Genomic DNA, 18,572 nt, shown 5'->3' with positions numbered 1-18,572 from the left:
CTCCCATTCCATGATTTAAGAAATTTAAACATCAAAAGTTTTTTTGCGTGATAAGGAAAAGTAACTTCAGAAATTCTGTATACGCAGTACATTTTGACTCAAATTATTTCAGTATTTACAAAACTAAAATACCAGGTAATTCAGAATTTCTAAAAATGCTATCTTGTGTGAAATGGTTTCATGAACACTATTTTCTTTTGTGAAGATGTTTTCATGTCGGTTTTCATAATTCAACTTTTCATGAAATATATATATCCAATTTTCTTATTTTTTGATGAAATTAAATTTGTTCGATCTTGTTGGGTTTCTTGTTTCAGGGAACTGTTTACGGATTTGGTTTGAATATGTTTGGAGAGTTGGGCATGGGTAGATTCAATAAACAGACGACTCCACGTTTAATTGATGGAATCAAGTTTCCAGTTAGTTTCATATCGACACAGTATTTCACCACGGTAAGTTTTCATATTATTTGTTGGTTTAAAAGCGTTTGATTTTCTCCAGACAGCTAGATGTTTCTCATATTATTCACTACTGCATACTGCATTTGAAATTTCAAATGTGATGTGACTTTGATCGCGCAGAGCATGTACAGCAGGAAAATAATTGAAGCAATCATCAGATTTTGTGAAGTTAACATATAGGCTACATTGTTTTGATATTTAGTTCGCCTGCTTTTGCACACAGTGAAATGAGAAAACTGAAGAGAAATATTCAGCGCCATTAGCAATTTGAAAAGTAGTAATTGTAATGCATGATATCAAAATGGCCGTGATTTTGATTGGTTGACATAATCCGCTATTTGCCTCTGATGGTCATTGCATGATCATAGTGTTTCTTGTTTGGCTATGAATGAAAAAATGAAAGTTTTTTTATAGCGGTTCTAAAAAGATGCAGAAACATACGGCGATTTGACATAGCACACAGCAATCATAAATTGTTTCAATAAATAACATTTTACTGAATAATATTTCTTGTTTCGAAGCAACGCATACAGTAACGAAACAAGCGAGAAAAATTGTAAGATCTAAGTATGTGCGCTAGATAATTAGTTCCCACCGTTTCGACTAGCAAAGTTCTCATTTTCGCTCAGGATGTCAAGATAGTCCATGTTTTTAAAATGCTCTCAGTTTTGTATGAAATTTCTCTTTGTTGTTACAGTATGCTCTGTGCAGTGACGGGCGTACATTGTATACATGGGGTTGCAGTCCATTGTGGCTGCGTCATTATATGCACGCTATGAAAATAGCTAGTAATGGCAAACCTGTACTAAGAAACCAGGAAGATTATTTGTACCCGAAAATACTTGATACCAGCAAGATCGAAGGAAAAATCATTAAGGTAGGCAAGACAAATCTTGTTAGATTTATAGAATTCTAATGGGAAGTAACTTCTGACTTTTGTAAACTAGACAGTCGTTTGGGTTACTGGGCACATTTTTGGTCTAATTCAGGATTTCGAGATCTTAAAATAAGAAATAGTTTTCTATTTGGATTTGGGAGTCTAAAGTTTATGCCAGTTGATAGTACCATTTCCTAAGCTTGTAGCATCAGCATAATACAAATTTGGTCAATCGGGCACAAGATTGTCGTAGTGTTACCTTTTTTATGCCCAAAAAGGTCATTTTTGCCCTCAAGACCTGTAGCTTCCGAATGGTAGGCCATTTTTCATTGAAATTTGTGATGGTTATACTTTGAGACTGGCACTTCTAAAAGGGTAAGATCTACGGACATTATTGTTGTCTCGGTTTAGTTACCACTTGTCATATACTACTTAGGAACGCATCAGACTTTCCGATAGTGCACCATAACCCAGTGCTGTTAATGCGAAAATAAGCAATTCACATCCGTGATATAAAATTGACTAACAGGAAGTTCTGCACCGACAAGGCTCTTTAATCACTACAATTAAAATCTTGCCTGTTTTCTATAATTTGTTGACAATTAACTCATTGCCTGCCAAAAACGTACTGGTACGCTTGACTTGTTTCTTAACTTTAACGATAGATGGCGCATTCATCACACAACACCAGTTAGTTTAATGCCCTTAAATACTAAAACAAACTATACATCAGTCGTTCTATGCAGTGTGTTAATGACATCAGCTATTGAAATGGGGGGCTGAACACACATGAATGGACATATTTTCTGCAAAATACCCCCTCTGCACTGGTGATTGCTGCAGATTTTATCACTCTTAGAAGAAATGGCGCTTGTTTTACATGGAAAAGCAAGACCAGATGAACAAACTAAAAAAAATTTGATGAAGATATCTCTTCTGGTTTTTGTTTTATGAATCTCTGAATAACACGGAAATCCTGGTAAAGCGCAGCATAACCTGAAAAATAGGCCTAACAGGCAAAGAGTTAATCTGTAGCATTTTCTCAAAAGAAACATTCGCCTGCAATTTTTGCCAGTTAGAAATTAGTTTTTTGTGGGATAGTGAATTTATATGTTAGTGGATGTTTTCAAAAGTTTGACAGTATGCAGGTGATGTGTCTGCATATTTCATTTCCCTGAAAATAAGTCTTATAGAAACTCCTGATCGAATGAATATTTGATCGATAATTGTGGGTTTTATTTCTATTATTCGAAAGACTTATTTATAAGTTTTTGAGTTGGGATTTGCTTGAAAATAAACTCATTAAACTCAAAAACATTAAATTCAGGCCCATACCAGAGGAGTGCTTTGGGTGCCAACATACCTCCCCCACAAGAGTTTCAACCTTTTTGTCAAAGAAAATTGATTGGATTACGCATAAGTGTTTCATTGACTAAGTTGTATGAAATATTCACTAACATTGGCTGGAAATATCTCCACAACGCTTCAAATTTTCCAAACCCCTACAGGGAGCTTTCGCGCCTGTGGGGCTTGCTATTGCCTGCTCCGTCCTCAAATACGTTCCGCCATATCTGAATTCGCACCCACCCAAAGTAGAGTCTGCGTATGGGCCGGATTAGAGTCAATTACACCTACAACTATGAATCTTGTGTATCTTTATGATGCTTGTTTAATAGGTATCTTGCGGTACAGCTCATACGCTACTAGTCACCGATAGTGGCTTTGTTTATGTGTATGGTAAAAATTTTGACGGTCAGTTAGGAACTGGATCGACTAAAGTTGCGTCGACGTTCACGCGTGTAGATAGTCTGTGCAGAAAACATATCCGTCGAGCAGTTTGTGGTTCTTACCATTCGCTAATACAGAATGATAGTGACACGTGGGCGTTTGGCAAAAATGACTATTCACAGGTTTGTCTCAATTTGTACTTTGTTGTATTGTTGAATGGTTAAGAGATAATTGACGCTTACAGTGAGAGAGTTAAAGCTCATTAAGTTAATTGATAGATGAACATTGTTGAGTTTAAGTCGAGTTAGTATTAATGGAATGATTTAGAAATATTTAAGTTTAATCCTGATTTCTGATTATGCCAGTGGAACCTTATTTAATGAACTTGGATATCGGCATAAAAATATATTTTATGTAACAAACTTAGAATTTTTCCCAAGTAAGATGATTTGATGAATTTCTTACTAGATATAGCAAACTTATGGGTAGTGAACTATATTTCTGGCCCCCTGAAATTAGTTGTAACAAGGTTTCACTATATTTAGATGAATTCAATTTGTGCTTAACTTTATATTTTTAACATATCTTTTGTAGCTCGGATTAAGTGAAGAAATGATTCCTATTGAAAAAACACCAGCCATGACATTAGTCACTTCACCAATGAGATTAACTTTGATTCCAAGTTCGACACCAAATACATCTGGCAGAACAGTGCGGCATAACAGTACCACACAAGCGTGGGTGAGTTTTAAGCTCACTTAGAGCAAAGATGCAGCTGGCTATTCTGTTAACTTTTTGCCTGTTGTCCATACTTTGACTATTCAACCATCTGTTGGTAAATGGAATGCAGCTATCTTGGGGGAAGTTTTCCCAACCAAAATTGCCCAATTAAGTCATCTTATCACCATTACCATGCTGCACGTGCTACACTGATTCACTGGATACAATAACACTTCCTTCCATACCATTCAATGATTCAAATGCCTACTTGAATAGCTTAATAACTCCAGCCAAAGAGAAAAGCCAACAACATATTTTGACTACAGAAGAAAGATACAACCATTAGCACTCTGCAGACTGCAGTATACCTTCATCCTGGAAAATTTGCTTGGCTTGAGATTAAATTTGGAAATGTTTCATTAATGATGTCTACCCTGATGGGGAGCAGGGTCTACCAATTAAAATTGGATTTTTGGTGCACATGCAGGCAAGGGGGTATGAAAAATGGATATCATTTTCATGGGATGGGTATGTCAATGGAACAACTGTCCTTTGTGAACAAATTCATCATCAATATTTGCTTCATGTGCTGTATTGGTGGTCTATTGATTGCATTAATGTTTCATTTTAACACCTGAACATATTCATGATATATATGCCCATGGACGACGTATAAACTATAGTTTATACGTCCATGATGTGCCGTACATTCAGTGCATATTGTTTAAGTATTTCTTTGCTGATTCAATTCCTCTGCTTGAGAATTGGGACTTTTAAGGATGGAAAGTGTCCGTCAGACAGGGGGAAAGGAGTTGTAGTCACATGGATTTTTAGTCGACATGGGGGATATAGAAATGTTGTTTTTCAGTGGACATCACTGGATGACCACTCATCTGTTTTTTTTTCTATAGGTGAATGGAAGTGAAACGAATAAAGATGAACCTCTTGTCGGAAATCTACCGGATCTAACCACATTAAGATATTCAACTCAGGTTATCCCAATACTTGTAGAAGTAAGTTCTTGTCATCAAGATCAGTCATCAAGAGTGTGTGCTGTTTTTATTAATTTTGATTTACAATTCGTTTCAGAGTTTACCGAATTTCATCGTTTGGGAGAAAGTAGTGAGCATTTGTAACCAAGAGAAGCAATGGGGTGTAACTGCTGAGATTTATAATAACCAGAAACTTTACATTCAGGTCGGTTTAAACTCTGTTATATGATAATTTTGATTGACTGGAAGTCAGTTTTTCACTATTAGCAATAATATGTATCCCGCAGAAATATGTACCCCAGTATTTTCATGTAACATAATATCATATTCATTTACAAGTAAAGTTTCAAGTATCCAAAAACATCCGGATTCGTATAACTTGAAATACAGATAAGTCGCACTAAATATTACAGTCCCAAGTGGTCTGACTTGCGTGTATTCTACTGTATTGTGAACAGTTATTAGTGTTTCTTGGTTTTATCTATTTGAAGGGATTGTTCTATTCGATGTTAGAAATAGCCAATAATTGGGTTGGATTTATAGAGCAATCAAAACTACTGGAAACTGCTGCGGAAGTAATCAAAACTGGATTGAAGTAAGTAGTATCCATTGGAGGCCTGTAGCCACTCCATGAAAAATTTTGTTAGATTTTACCCTTTTATGATGACGTCAAGGTCCTGGCTTCAAGTCTAAATCTTAGTCACATATTGTGCATTGTGAGGGCCATTTACTGATTTGTGTATTGAGTTGAAAATGCTTGCATAGTCTATAGCTCTATATTTTCCAAAGGGCACTAGAAATAGACTGTATCGCCCAGTAGTGCATTTAGACAGCCTGGACCTTCACTGCACTAGCATTATTTTCTCATCTCCAGCAAGAACTAATACTCTTTGATTTGGCGATTACCATAAAGAAGTTCTCACTTTATCAATATGGCCACCATGGCAGTCATTTTGGGGTCAATAGTTGCCAAGTGCTGGTATCAAATATCACCCTACCTAATTTATTTGATCTTCTGCATTGAACTTGACAGAACCAGACACTGTTAATATCAATGTTTACATAACAGCAGTCCTTCCAGCCCTAAACTACCAGTACCTCTCTTGAGACATTCACTATGTCATGATCATTTCTGAAAGTGTGGTGATACAATGACTAATTTCTGGTGTTTTAATTAAGTTCATTTGTAAGTCCATTTTCAAATTTTCATCAAATTCTTGAGGGTTGGACACATTTGATAGGTGTTGTATGTTTTGTGTGCCATAACCTGTAAGTTGTTGTTGTATTTTAGCAATATGTTGAACAGTTGTGAAATAATCGTGGAGAACCACTCAGAGTTAAAACAATGTCTACAGCAGATGGTCAAGTTCTGGCTGCAGGAGGATCTAGATTTCTGTAAACTAGAAGAATTGCTGAATCCATTCATTCAAACATTAGCTGTTCCCTTGTCACTTGTCCTATTCAGGTAATTGCTTGTGGGTCAGTTTACCAAAGACTAGTTATATAGGCCAATTTTCAAATCCAGACTCTTTGACAAGTTGACAAATACCACAAATACCGGTAATATCCAAAAACGAAATCTTGTGTTCAGCACTAGATTGTTCGGGCAAGAAATAAAAAAACAGATGTTAGAATTATTTTCTGTTGGGAGATATATTCCTCACTTCACTACAAGCATCGGTCCAGCCTCCCCGGCAGGGTTTCAAAGACTCGCCATGGTTGGTAGCCCTGCCATATTAGACCGAGTGGGCAGCTACACGGGCAGCTTTGATGATGTCATTATTAGCCAATCAGAAATTAGCCCAGGTTTTCCCATTTATTTTTCTTCTGTGAAACTTTCCTCAGCGATTATGCAACAAGCAATCTAATTGTTGCCGCCCGTTTGGCAAACACGTGCGGCAAACCTGTGCATGTACCTACGCATCTGGTCTGGCAGGGTTTCATACCGTGGCTAAATGTAGCGATACAATCAGGTTCGAATCCCTACCGAGGGAGGATGGTATCTGTCAATTCAGTTTGAACTTAAAGCTGCTTAACAAAACCAGACTTATAGCTCTAATGGGTTGGCCATGTTTAATGCTTAATTTAATTTTATTCTAGAGTCTGAATGCAATTCATATCAGGAAACTGTTTCTGGTATCTAATTCAAATGTACCTGGCAATTGTGATTGACCTTAATATTCATCTTGGCCTTGATATTCATTGAATATGGTTTCAAGTGGTGTCAAATTGTTCATTTTTTCGGTAACGTATATAATCATTTTTTAGTGGACAAGAGGAGCTTGGGGATGAAATATGCAGATTGTTTTCTGTTAAATTTTGCTTATCGGTTTCAACTCGCGTTGTCGCTGATATCCGAGAAGGCAACGTTAGTGAGTGCACGCTGAATGTGACAGGCGTAGATGACGTAGGGTCAGCGGCTGTCAACGATACTCGACAGAAAACTGAGCAGTTGACAGACAGACTTCGCGACGAAATAAACAATCATCTCGAGGAAGGTCGAAACAAACGACATCACATCGCTCTAACGAACAACGAAATAAATGCTTTAAATCATTCCGATAATTCAGAGGGCGCTGGCGTATTCGCATTCACGTGTGGGCATTATTTTACGCGCGAACAATTCCACGAAAAAATCCTTCCGGATTTCAGTGAAGGATTTTTCGGCGATTTAGCCAGAGTTAAGAAAACGGCGGAAGTTATGTTGAAAATTTATAAAAGTGATAAGAAGTTTTATCCACTCGCTTGTCCGAGGTGTGTGCTTAGATTTCTGGCTACTGAAAAGTAGATTGTCAAAAACTCAGTCATACATGTGCTGTACATGCTTAAACAGTATTGATAAACCAGTATTATTGTAAATTGAGAATCCCACACTGATATAACGTGGAAGATGGACTCCGAAGAGTTTCCTTTAACCCTTTCAGTGCGTCTACACGGCAGTGCGGTGTACGAATCGGTAATGGATTTTGCTAGTACACCGCACTGCGGTGTATTAATTTAATTAGTAATTACTAATTATCCCTCTTGAAAGATGGCAGCACCTAACATAGTGAAATATTAGTAATTAACGATATACCGCGCCAGGGTGTAGACGCACTATAGTGCTATTCCCGTTATTCAACACACAAGGGTGGAATTTTTCAGAATTTTCAAATTATCTTCAGCATTATAGGGTATTAATTAGCCAGTACTGAAAGGGTTAAGCTAATAATTCATTGATTCGATAATAGTCATGAATCAGGTATGATAAAACGATGAGTAAAATCCCGCAATTAATGAATTGATCTAAAATGTTGCTACCACCCTTCTTCGGTCTAAAATTACTTGCCAAATGATTACACGGTATATGTATGTACATAAATATGTATATGTATGAAATAAGATACGAACCACTGCACATAAAGTTATGGGGACTTAAGTACTGACATATTCAGAAAGGGGTTTATTATGGGGGCTATAACCTTTGTTAAAGTTGACAGAGATCGATTCATTTATTGTGGGATTTTATTTGTCTAATAGTCATCTTCATGAATCATCTTTCTCATTATTGTGGGATTCTCAATTTATCATAACAATATGGACATAGTGTTTCATCAACGTTATGAGTATTATTGAAATACTTATGTCCAGTTATATTCATGTGCACAGATGTCCGGTGCAATAACTCTAAAGGCGGGCGTAGGTCGGCCCTGCGACGGCTTGCGACTCACTGCGACGCGACTCACTGCGGCCGCCAGCGACGATCGCGTCGCAACGACTCACCGACCTACGCTACCTTGCGACTGCCAGCGACGGGTTGCAACTGCCAGCGACGCCAGTCGACCGTCGCAACCGACCTGCGTGCTGTTGCGACTGGCAGCAACTAGTCGCACACAGTCGCTGACAACCGCATCGCAACCGACTTGCGCGGCCACTTGTGACGCAACGCGACGATCGCGTTGCAAGGATGACCTACGCCCGGCTTAAAACACCTGTCAAATCATTAGAATGGATGGGCAGCTGAACTAAACTAATCCATTTTACTGTAGGCTACAGTCTAGAAGAAACTCAGTTCATCAGAGTTTGTCATCTTTCCAATTTCCGTTTTCATCAGAACACATTTGAAAACGCATTTTGAATGAAATCGGAACGCAGATGAAGTTACTTCTAGGCTGTACGTACCATATACATGTTGTACATGTGCTGTATTCAAGCATTTACAAAAAAATCCCCTTTAATGAAATTGAATAGAGAAAAGAGAGTCCATGTTTTGAAGATTATTTTAGTATACCGATATGTGTCTATAAAAGTAGATTCAAGTTAGATCTCTTTGGACTTAGAAAATTTATCTGACTGACACATGTAACAATAGTTTTGGAGTATTAGGAATAATTTATTGTTTAGGAATTCATCTGTTTTCAGGACCTCGCCCCATACATTATCTTTATTAAAAATGGATTGACAAATTAGAGATTATACATGTGTATCTGTGTGCTTAGAAAAGCATACTAGAATGGGATAAGAGTTGAAGGTTGTATACTGTAGACTCTGCTTGCCTCAAATCTTGTGGACCTAGATTATCTGAGGTATGCAAATTCCAGGGATGGGTTGTTGTGGCAATGAATTGGAGTTAAAAATTTCTTATATACTGTCAATTAACTCTGGGGTAATCAAGGCAATTGACTTCGGGGGTAAACAGGGTTTACTTTACTTCAATTAAGAATGTAGCTTAAAAATGTGTGAACACATATTATCAAAGATAGTTGATACTATCCATTCCCAGTTCCTATTTGAATTCTTTGTCTTTGTAAATGGACTTTTCTTAACTTATGGATTAAACTTATTAATAAATGAATAACGTATTTTATATTGTTATCAATGTTGGTATGATATTTTAATGAAGTGATTAAAACTATTGGTGCTTATTATGAAACGATTATTAAAACGTGTTTCAGATTTTGATATGATGAATTTTTGAATATTTTTCAGTCGGTTGGTTATTGAATAAATTAATCTTCAGAAAACTTTCAGTTTTGTATGATTTATAATCTAGGAAATGTTCTAGCCAGGATAAAAATGTTCTAGCCTTTGATAAATGTCCAACCCGCCTAACGCCTGGTTTTTTCAGTTCTTTATTTCGTCACAGGATATAGCCAACATTAACCCTCCCCGACACCTGATGATGATCTCTAGTGGGAGATCGAAACTTCATGTATGAAGAGAAACACGCTACAATTTTCTGGTTGATGTTTCGAAAATGCGTTTTTGTATTAAAACTAAAACTTATAGTGTCCGACTGAGTGATATCAGAGTTAAGGTAATTTCAGAACTTTGTCCCGATGGTTGAATTTGATGCTGAAAACGACTATCTGTGTAACATAGTATAGGCTACCCGCATTGATTTATGGAGACTTCCGGAGTGATCATAAAGCCTTGAGTGACCTCGATGAATTTGATTTATAATGATTGGTACACGTCTCAGCTGCAGTATTTATATATGGGATCATTCATTTATTACGAAAGTCAAATTTCATGCGTGCGTAAGCATGAAATTTGACTTTTTCAACCCCCTGTACGCAAAATCTGCCATTTTTTCATATACATTAAGTAGTACAGTTCGCAATTGCCTTACCCCTCCCCCTCCTCTAATGCGTATGTAATAAATGAATGATCCCTATGTACATCCAGGTACAAAACCTCTTAGATACGAATTCACTGTCGGCGACAAGATTTGTAATAACCAGGCTGTACTGTATAGTCTTCCCAGACACGAGGACTGGATTGAATATATTCCAGTCGATAGAAATCTGGAAAACAACACGCTATTCTATTCTTAAATAGTTACTGGTTGTAGAAGTATTCTAATGAAGCCGAAAAAAATGCACCAGTATTCCAGAATTGGTACAACGAAATGCCTTAACATAGGAAAACCCTGTAGGTCTAAAAATAAATATCTCTTACCAAAATACAGTCAACCCCCGATATACCGCCCACATTGGTGCCAAACCACTTCGGCGGTATAGGGAGTATAGCATTATATCGAGGATGTTTTACTATGTACAGTCAACCCTCCATAAGTCGTAGCCCTCGGGACTGACGATTTTTCTACGACTTACGTGATACGAGTCACGTGTAAGTCGTATTTTTACGAGTTATCTATAAGTCGTGGTTTTATACGAATTCCGTGAATAACCCATGAAAATACGATGTATATGACGCTCGGATTCCAGCATAGTTTGTCATGTTCCCGGTCGTATCCTGAGCTGACGGTGCAGATCCTATATCACCGAAATCTACAATCAATTAAAGCTGCCACATGCACCACGCAGACAACGTCACAAGAAAATTACATTGTAACCGTCTAAACACTTACACAGACAATATTGTAGCGTATTTTTATCTGCTGCCGGCATATCGACTATAAGGATTCCATCAGATAACGGCACAATCCATAGATACAATACTGACATCCGAGAATTTTACCGAGAAATTGAACTGAATCACTAACACAAGTAACAACAAACAAGACCCAGTAAATACACTACAAATTTCCCTTTTATTATACATAAATTGACGGAGCTACACACCAGAGCCCTTCCCACACATCTAGTCAATATCCCACCCCTTTCAACACCCTACCCTTTTATCATACATACATAGGCATCACATTCATTTTCGTTGAGTAGTCTTCGATCGCATCAAGCACATGACTTTCATTCATTTTTTTGGTAGTACATGTATTTATTTTATTCAAAGGCGCATTGGAGTGGAGAGGTACGACCCAGCAAATCATCTTCCAATATTTTAAGCGACGAATTTAACGTACAATCATATTAAGTACCGTTGAAACCATGCTCTCGGGGGCATATTCTTGGTAGCTTACAATATTTCATACAATGTTTAGTACACGTATGCGCGTAATGTACATTGAAACTAAAAAATAAAATCAAATAAATAGTTGTTGTACAAATGGTAATAATAGACCGATACTAAAGTGCACGTGAAAATATTTATCGAAATACAGTAGACCCCCGCTTGCCTCAGATCTCGCAGGACCAACAAATTCTCAAGCTATGCAAATTTCTGGGCAGTCTGAACAGGGGAGGGTTATGAATAATAATTAGAGTTGGAAAATTAGTAATATATTGTCCGCGATACGCAATATCTGAGGCAAGCGAACGTGGGGTAAACGGAGTCTAATGTATATCGTAAGTCTTGCGCTAAGTTTCAGTCATGAGTTCATAATTTGACTGCTGCCAAATTCATGCAGGTATCAATCTGCTGCCTACACCCAACCCCTACGACGTTCGGGGTACCTCAACGGCTTTCTTCCAATTTTCGATCGTCCAGACTTCCAACGCACAGTTTTAAGGACCTCACCTCAAGACATTTGTAATCGAAAATCTACTAACAAATGAACTATAAACCGCTAACATTTTATATCATAGTTTCAAAAAAACTTAACCAATCGATGCTTAAAAGTCTGAAGGGTTGGTCCAGACTGCAGATTGACACTTACAGACTTAATTTACTTTAATTCACAGTCAAATAACGAAACAAGAGTTCTTTGAACGTATTTAAGAAAGTTTATCAATCGAGGGTAGCTGAAGCTTATTCGCCTCGACACGCGGCTTGGTATAATAAATAGTTCCTATTGTTCCATTTGTTCCTATTGTTTTCTGCCGCCTCTTAAAGCTAACACTAAATGTAATACGGATCCTCCCTGGACTTTGTAATCGGCAGCAGTTTTTTCATCATTCCTGAAACAGATACGAAATAAACTATTTTCAATTCATGGTCAAAATTACAGATCGAGGCAAGTGAGTGATAATGATTCGATATGGACTGAAATTCTCATGAAATATTGGGTGTTGCAATTTTGTGCTGTAGGTCGGTCTTGAAATGTTACTGCAAAGTGCAGCCACCATTGCCACTTAATGTATGCATAGCAGGGGTGGACCTAGGGTCCGGTTCAGGTTGGGGGTGCATTCCCATAATAGGACATATTAATCAATCGAAAGGGAACCCGAAAGAAAGCTCATCGCAAAACATCAACTCATTTTTGGAACAACAGAAAACAAGCTTATGAACTGAAACTTAGGTATCAGTTTAATGTTTCTCATTTTCCTGTAAAATTTCAGGGTAACATTTCTAGGGGAGCAGTGTGCACCCCGCACCACGCATAGCTTATCCTTCCTATTCACTATTATAGGTATTTGCACTCTGGCACACAGGAATGACACAGTTCCTGGTCAGCTGGTAATGTGAACTAACAACTCTACTTCATTCCCAGTGCTTATTGGTTAACTTTGAACAAAGGCTGTAAGCTCCAGTGCACACTATGAGTATACTCGTAGTGGCAGTTGGGGGGGGGGGGGGTGTGCAGCACCGTACTATTGCTGTAACATGCACGACCAAAAAACTTAAAAAAATAGAATAACCAGGTTCATGTTTCGTATACTGCAATGAAATAAGTAAGAATGATTTAATGTAGCTAGATTTTTAAAATTCTTAAAGTTGAAATACAGTCATACGTGAACTAACTCAACCAAGATGTTTAAGTTTCTTACATTTGTTTACCACTAAAGATTAATCTCTGTTGTGGAGGGGGTATCCCTTCTTTTTCTTCTACCCTTTCTTTTATACGTTCAACCTACAAGATTTAAATAGTTGGAGATTAAGTTATTGACTGTTCTCTCGATTCAACGTTAAATGTCATTGTACTTCAATATGGGCGCATTTCTAGTCATACCTTATCTGTAGGTTCTATATCTATTTCGATCTGAAATGACAAATACATACTTTCCAATAGTTATTGATGAAACACTCTGTCCAGTGTTGTAAAAATTATATAAAATCGCAAACTAAGAATAAAAAGAGATATTTTTCAAAATCTTTATCCGTACCGGGCCGTCGGAACAGGGGCGGCAGGGGCAACCAAAGCAACCCCACTTTTTTGCTTAACAAAAATTTTTTCAAAAGCACGCTGTACCGCGTAGCAGCTCGTCGTTCTCTGTACTAGGTGGTTGGCTCACGACTTCTCATGCTTCTGTGAATGAGACCGTGAAATGGCCCCAAAACGCATCTCCGGTGATTGAATTTTCAAAATTTTTCTAGGGGTGGGCCCCCAGACCAACCTTGAGAAATAAGCCTCGCCACTGAAAAATTCCTTCCGACGGCTCTGCTGTAATGTGGGATATCATATCAAATATTTTTCAAAATTGACTTCACTTCTCCAGTTCCACCAAACGCTACCGTGTACAAAATAAAAATCCAACGATTGATGAGAAATATCTTGCGTACACAGTGGAACCTTGTTACGATGAACTCGGATAGCCTACGATTCATCGGATATAACAAATATAGAATTTTAGTGGTCTATTTCTAGGCATAAAAACCCCAAGTACTGTCAGGTTATTGAAGTCAGCTAATAGAGATTGAAAGATCATAGACCATCATCCCTTAGCCCTGAACTACACAAGATTCTGAACCCAATGACAAGAAGATTTGTATCTAGAAGATGATATCCACAAATATACTCCAAACACTCAACAAATTTGTTTCACAGTTCGACCTGACATTTCAGGTTTTAATGACTATTAACTAAGTTGTTCTGCTGTGATCTGACAGGCACGTTGGAAGCAATTCTTGATTGCCGCAGCCAATTGTCAATTTTTGACAGATTCTCATGTTGGCGCGACAAATTTACTCCAATTCCGTCAAAAACATGATATTCAAAGAAAAAGAACATCATTCAGTAAATTATTGCCGCTGCACTTCCAACGCCACTGAGCCCGGGTCAGCGTGTTCACTCATTCAAAAGAAAATCTTACCTCTTTTCCTGTGAGAGTCTGAAAAATAGAACGAAATGAAAATAAGATTTTGAAGTCAATAAGCCTAAAAGAACATTAACTAGACTAGGCTAGAAAATGAATGGAAAAAACTTATTGGGCCATCATTTTACTACTTTTGACTCCGTAGGTTGCCTTAGCCTAATAAGAGGTTCTCTGATGACGTCATGTCACTATAGCAACTGATTAATGTCGCCATGTTGGATGGAAAGCCTTCTGCTGTTTTTAATGCAAGCTTGTAACAATAATATTGTGAAAAATTTTAATTCCTAAAACCAGGAAGTCTCCACACACTGTCAACGTTTTAATACCGTATTTAATATGCAGAAGACGGCAGTATCTTACTAATATAATTCAACTCAGGTGGTCTTTTCATATCTATAGAAAATCAACTGTGTAGCGTTCCGTCCAAAATGGCGGAAATTCTTGAACTGGAAATGATGTCATTTGCAGAACCTCTACACCGGTAGGCCTACTACCCGGCCTAAATGGAGGGCGGGGGATAAGACTAGTAACCACTGTTGTAGGGGTCACATTGGTCTAGTATTTAGCCGTTGTTCCCCAAAAACCGTAACAACCTCAGGTATTCATACAGCTTACAGGGTAATGTGTGACGTCCTCCGTTCTGACTTAACGTCATCGTTTACTGTGGTGACAGTGAACGGTTGGTTTTTGGTCAAGTTGGTCAAGTTGGGCATCAATCGATATCATTTACAAAGATGCAAGTTATTGATCGTGTAACGATTATTGACAGAGAGAAAGTGTTTGAAGAGGGGCAATCATGACGAAACTAACTTGATTTGTAAATTTTACTGTCTAGAAAATTAATTTAACAATAGGCCTATAGAACAATACGTCGCTTATAATCGATGAGATTTATTCAATAAAATCAACAAGATGCATTTCAACTATATTTACCTTCACTTTTATCAACATTTTTGCAGTTTTTATGAGATTTTTGAGAGAAGATGATTTTCTATCGAGTCTAGATCAGTGCTACTTTTCCGGGCATGTAAGAATTTGGAAGGAGGTCTCTGATTGGTTAATTGTCAATGTCAAATTTTCGCTGAAAGAAAGAATTCGGCTATTTTCCGTGTTCGAATCACCGCTTCTCACTTTGGAGAACCCAATACCGTTCATATTAACAATCGACATAGCTTAGATGGGAAATTATTCGATCAAATTCATTTTTTGTTCATAAAAAGTCATTATTTCTGCTAGGGAATTTGGCCAATCAGAGACGAGCTTGTATATCCAGCTTCTAACTGTCATGGCGGCCTCCATAACGCCACGCTAAATAAAACTGCGCCGTCTAAAGTAGGATTTATACGCGCATAGCGCCTAAAATCGCCCTTGTTTACTTGTGGATACATTTATCAATTAGCGGTGAGTATAATGGTGTATATTATGTCCGGAACAGGTGAGGAAGAATTGGTTAGATTTGGCTCGAAAGTCGTTAAAATGAAAAGTTAAATAGACGCCATTTTGTTTTTATTAATACATTCGTGAGTGAGTCAGTGTTCGGGTGTTTTCGTAATCAAACTACCTGATTCACTAATCGGACACTGCTGTCAGAAACAAGTTGATTTACAAAAGATAGTCATTTAGATGAATATTTCCTTGTAATTTTAAAGGTAAAACAGTCATAAGGTCTTCTGTAGCAAAATAATTAGAAGTCTGGTATGTCAAAAAGTCGTAGTCGGGTTTTATTATTGACACAATCAATCAATTGTATGCTATGCACTACTATTACTAAAGGGCAGGTCTTGTAGAGTATGTGTGTCATTGTATAGTATTAGTGTAGACCGAAGAGGCGTTATCTGTAGGTCTACCGCCATACTACAGCATAAAGACGAATATCACAATTTCTGATATTTTGTTCTTTGTATGATATTAATGTAGAAAATTATCATTCATTCAAGTAAGTGGTGTGTTTAGACACACCCACAACATTTATTAGAGTAGGCCTGAATTAATTTCACGATCTCTTAATTTGGCTTTATGCCTATGGTAACCTGTCTGTGGGTTAGTTTCACGATCGGATCCCATCTGATTTTAAAAGCTTACCACCTATGATTTGGTAACTAACTAGGCGTATGGCTGCTGCGAAATATTTAGGTGGACATTTTGCCAATATGGTGTTATTGTATCTAGTAAACACTGCTATGTAATTTGCTCTAGTGGCTGAAACTTAAGTGAATCTAGTGGCTAAAGCTGCCACTTGCTGATGTCACCATTCCAGGCTTCATGGGTTCCAATCAAGGCGGTTTAATGATCAACGGTCTTCTTCTAGACCTTCACTTAGCCTCAAAGAACCAAACCCGCAAAAAATGCCGCGCGTTGGGTTAGGCCTAAAGGTTGAAATTATGAACTGTATTTGCCTCTAGCTTATTCCGATTGGTTACCGATAATGGGCATGGGTGCTAAGGTGCTGGACTTTAAAAAAAATTCAACCTTAGCCTACCAAAGGAACCAGTGAAAATTGGGATTGGCCTGATATGTGCTGGGCTAGGCCTATAACTACCGGAACAAATTTTTTATTCTACTCTCTACCTTCACCTAACCTTTCCAAAACCCTTAAATTTGGCCCTTAACAACAACAACTACTTTTATATGTGTGAAACTGATTATTTAGCTAGTTACTTCAGTCATCTGGCCGTAAGCTGTTGTTACCCTGTTGACTTAATTTTGTCCAAACCTACATTGTCGAAATTGATGATAATAACGAGAGAAATCCCACAATAACTTCAGCCAAAACAAGAAACTTGAGTAGAAGAGTATATATTTATATTTGCGCAACGTTTCGGCTAAAGACTATTAGCCATCATCAGGCGTACTGAGAAAGGAGAATATTACAAGATATTTATACAAGACCAAAACAAAAGAAAACGGAGTGAGTGATTAAAATATTGAAAGGGGAATAGATTAAAGTAAAGGCATAACAACTGAAAAACAATGGTTAAGTAAGCAATGGTTAAGTATTGATGATAATCTTTGTTTGATTTCACTCTTTTCAGACAGAAAATCGTGTGTGAGAGAAAGAGAGATGAAGATTTTGGCCTGTGCCGCGATTTTGATATCGCTCGCGGAGATTACGTCGAGCGTGCGTCTGTGGGACGACCCGACGTATTTCATCGTCGGCCCGAAACGAGTTCACCCGAGCAGCGAGGTGAAACTGCTCGTGTCGATATTGAAACTGGAATATCCGTCGATTACGATTCGCGCGTCGATACGAAACAACCGCGAGGAGTACGCCAGCGCGTCGGAGGTGTTCGACAGGACCACGACGAAACTCGTTGAGATGAGGGTTGGTGCTTTTTGATTATTAACCCTTTCAGTGCATCTACACCGCAGTGCGGTGTATGAATCGATGATGGATTTTGCGAGTACACCGCACTGCGATGTTTTGATTTAATTAGTAATTAGTAATTATCTCTCTTGAAAAATGGCAGCACCTTTCAAACATAATGAAATACTAGTAACTAACGATACACTGCACCGCGGTGTAGACGCACTATAGTGGTATTCCCGTTATTCAGCACACTAGGGTGGAATTTTTCAAAATTTTCAAATTATCCAGCACTATAGGGTATTGATTAGTCAGCACTGAAAGGGTTAAGCTTTCATTCTACCCTGCAATGCCGTTGGCGGCCCCTGTCAAACATCTTGTAACTGCAGGGTACATGCGACGTAGCAGTACATCGGTTATACATCGCACTGCAGTGGAAATTCGAGAAAAATATCTCCGGCAATATGTCACCCGTGGCCTTCTTAGGATGCTATATGAGATCATCACGATAGCCATTTAAAAGAATCCCACGATAAGAATATATGTCTGAAGTGTTTCCCGAGTTAATGTCTATTCAATGTATTGGACTAAGTATTAGTAGTAGTCATTTTTGAACAGGATTACTGAAATGCTGAATCCAAAACATTTTGTACACTTTCAAAGCCTAGCGTTGTC

The 18,572-nt window shown here is 37.9% G+C and overlaps 3 protein-coding genes across 9 annotated transcripts in view; 2 read left to right on the top strand and 1 right to left on the bottom strand.

Annotated features, from left to right (window-relative positions):
- The window catches only part of LOC141901958 (uncharacterized), a 32,597-nt gene extending 22,853 nt beyond the window's left edge, over nt 1–9,744 (top strand). For 3 of the 4 annotated variants that reach the window (XM_074789563.1, XM_074789566.1, XM_074789565.1), the window contains exons 21-29: nt 318–452; nt 1,159–1,338; nt 3,015–3,248; nt 3,661–3,807; nt 4,698–4,799; nt 4,876–4,983; nt 5,270–5,373; nt 6,070–6,243; nt 7,047–9,744. In XM_074789563.1, the coding sequence (XP_074645664.1) occupies nt 318–452; nt 1,159–1,338; nt 3,015–3,248; nt 3,661–3,807; nt 4,698–4,799; nt 4,876–4,983; nt 5,270–5,373; nt 6,070–6,243; nt 7,047–7,566 (1,704 nt within the window). In that variant the 3' untranslated portion in view covers nt 7,567–9,744. The remainder of the gene's footprint in view (nt 1–317; nt 453–1,158; nt 1,339–3,014; nt 3,249–3,660; nt 3,808–4,697; nt 4,800–4,875; nt 4,984–5,269; nt 5,374–6,069; nt 6,244–7,046) is intronic. The other variant, XM_074789567.1, reaches the window with a different exon arrangement.
- Nucleotides 9,745–11,312: 1,568 nt separating this feature from the next.
- On the bottom strand, nt 11,313–15,637 carry LOC141901369 (ubiquitin-like protein NEDD8). The gene is made up of 5 exons (XM_074788565.1): nt 15,527–15,637; nt 14,591–14,608; nt 13,510–13,539; nt 13,328–13,410; nt 11,313–12,517 (listed from the first exon to the last, which is right to left on the bottom strand). The coding sequence occupies exons 1-5, from the start codon at nt 15,542–15,544 to the stop codon at nt 12,427–12,429; spliced, it is 240 nt and encodes a 79-aa protein (XP_074644666.1). The 5' UTR covers nt 15,545–15,637; the 3' UTR covers nt 11,313–12,426.
- A 242-nt stretch (nt 15,638–15,879) lies between these two features.
- LOC141902901 (CD109 antigen-like) overlaps nt 15,880–18,572 on the top strand; it is a 31,952-nt gene continuing 29,259 nt past the window's right edge. The window contains exons 1-2 of one of the 4 annotated variants that reach the window (XM_074790835.1): nt 15,880–15,994; nt 17,626–17,915. In XM_074790835.1, coding sequence (XP_074646936.1) covers nt 17,655–17,915 — 261 coding nt within the window. In that variant the 5' untranslated portion in view covers nt 15,880–15,994; nt 17,626–17,654. Of the gene's footprint in view, nt 15,995–16,172; nt 16,243–16,440; nt 16,530–17,270; nt 17,502–17,625; nt 17,916–18,572 lie in introns of those variants that run through there. The other 3 variants (XM_074790837.1, XM_074790836.1, XM_074790834.1) reach the window with 3 other exon arrangements.

The sequence above is a fragment of the Tubulanus polymorphus genome, chromosome 3 (assembly GCF_964204645.1).
Source record: "Tubulanus polymorphus chromosome 3, tnTubPoly1.2, whole genome shotgun sequence".
Lineage (NCBI taxonomy): Eukaryota > Metazoa > Nemertea > Palaeonemertea > Tubulaniformes > Tubulanidae > Tubulanus > Tubulanus polymorphus.
This window is presented reverse-complemented; position numbering and strand designations above follow the sequence as displayed.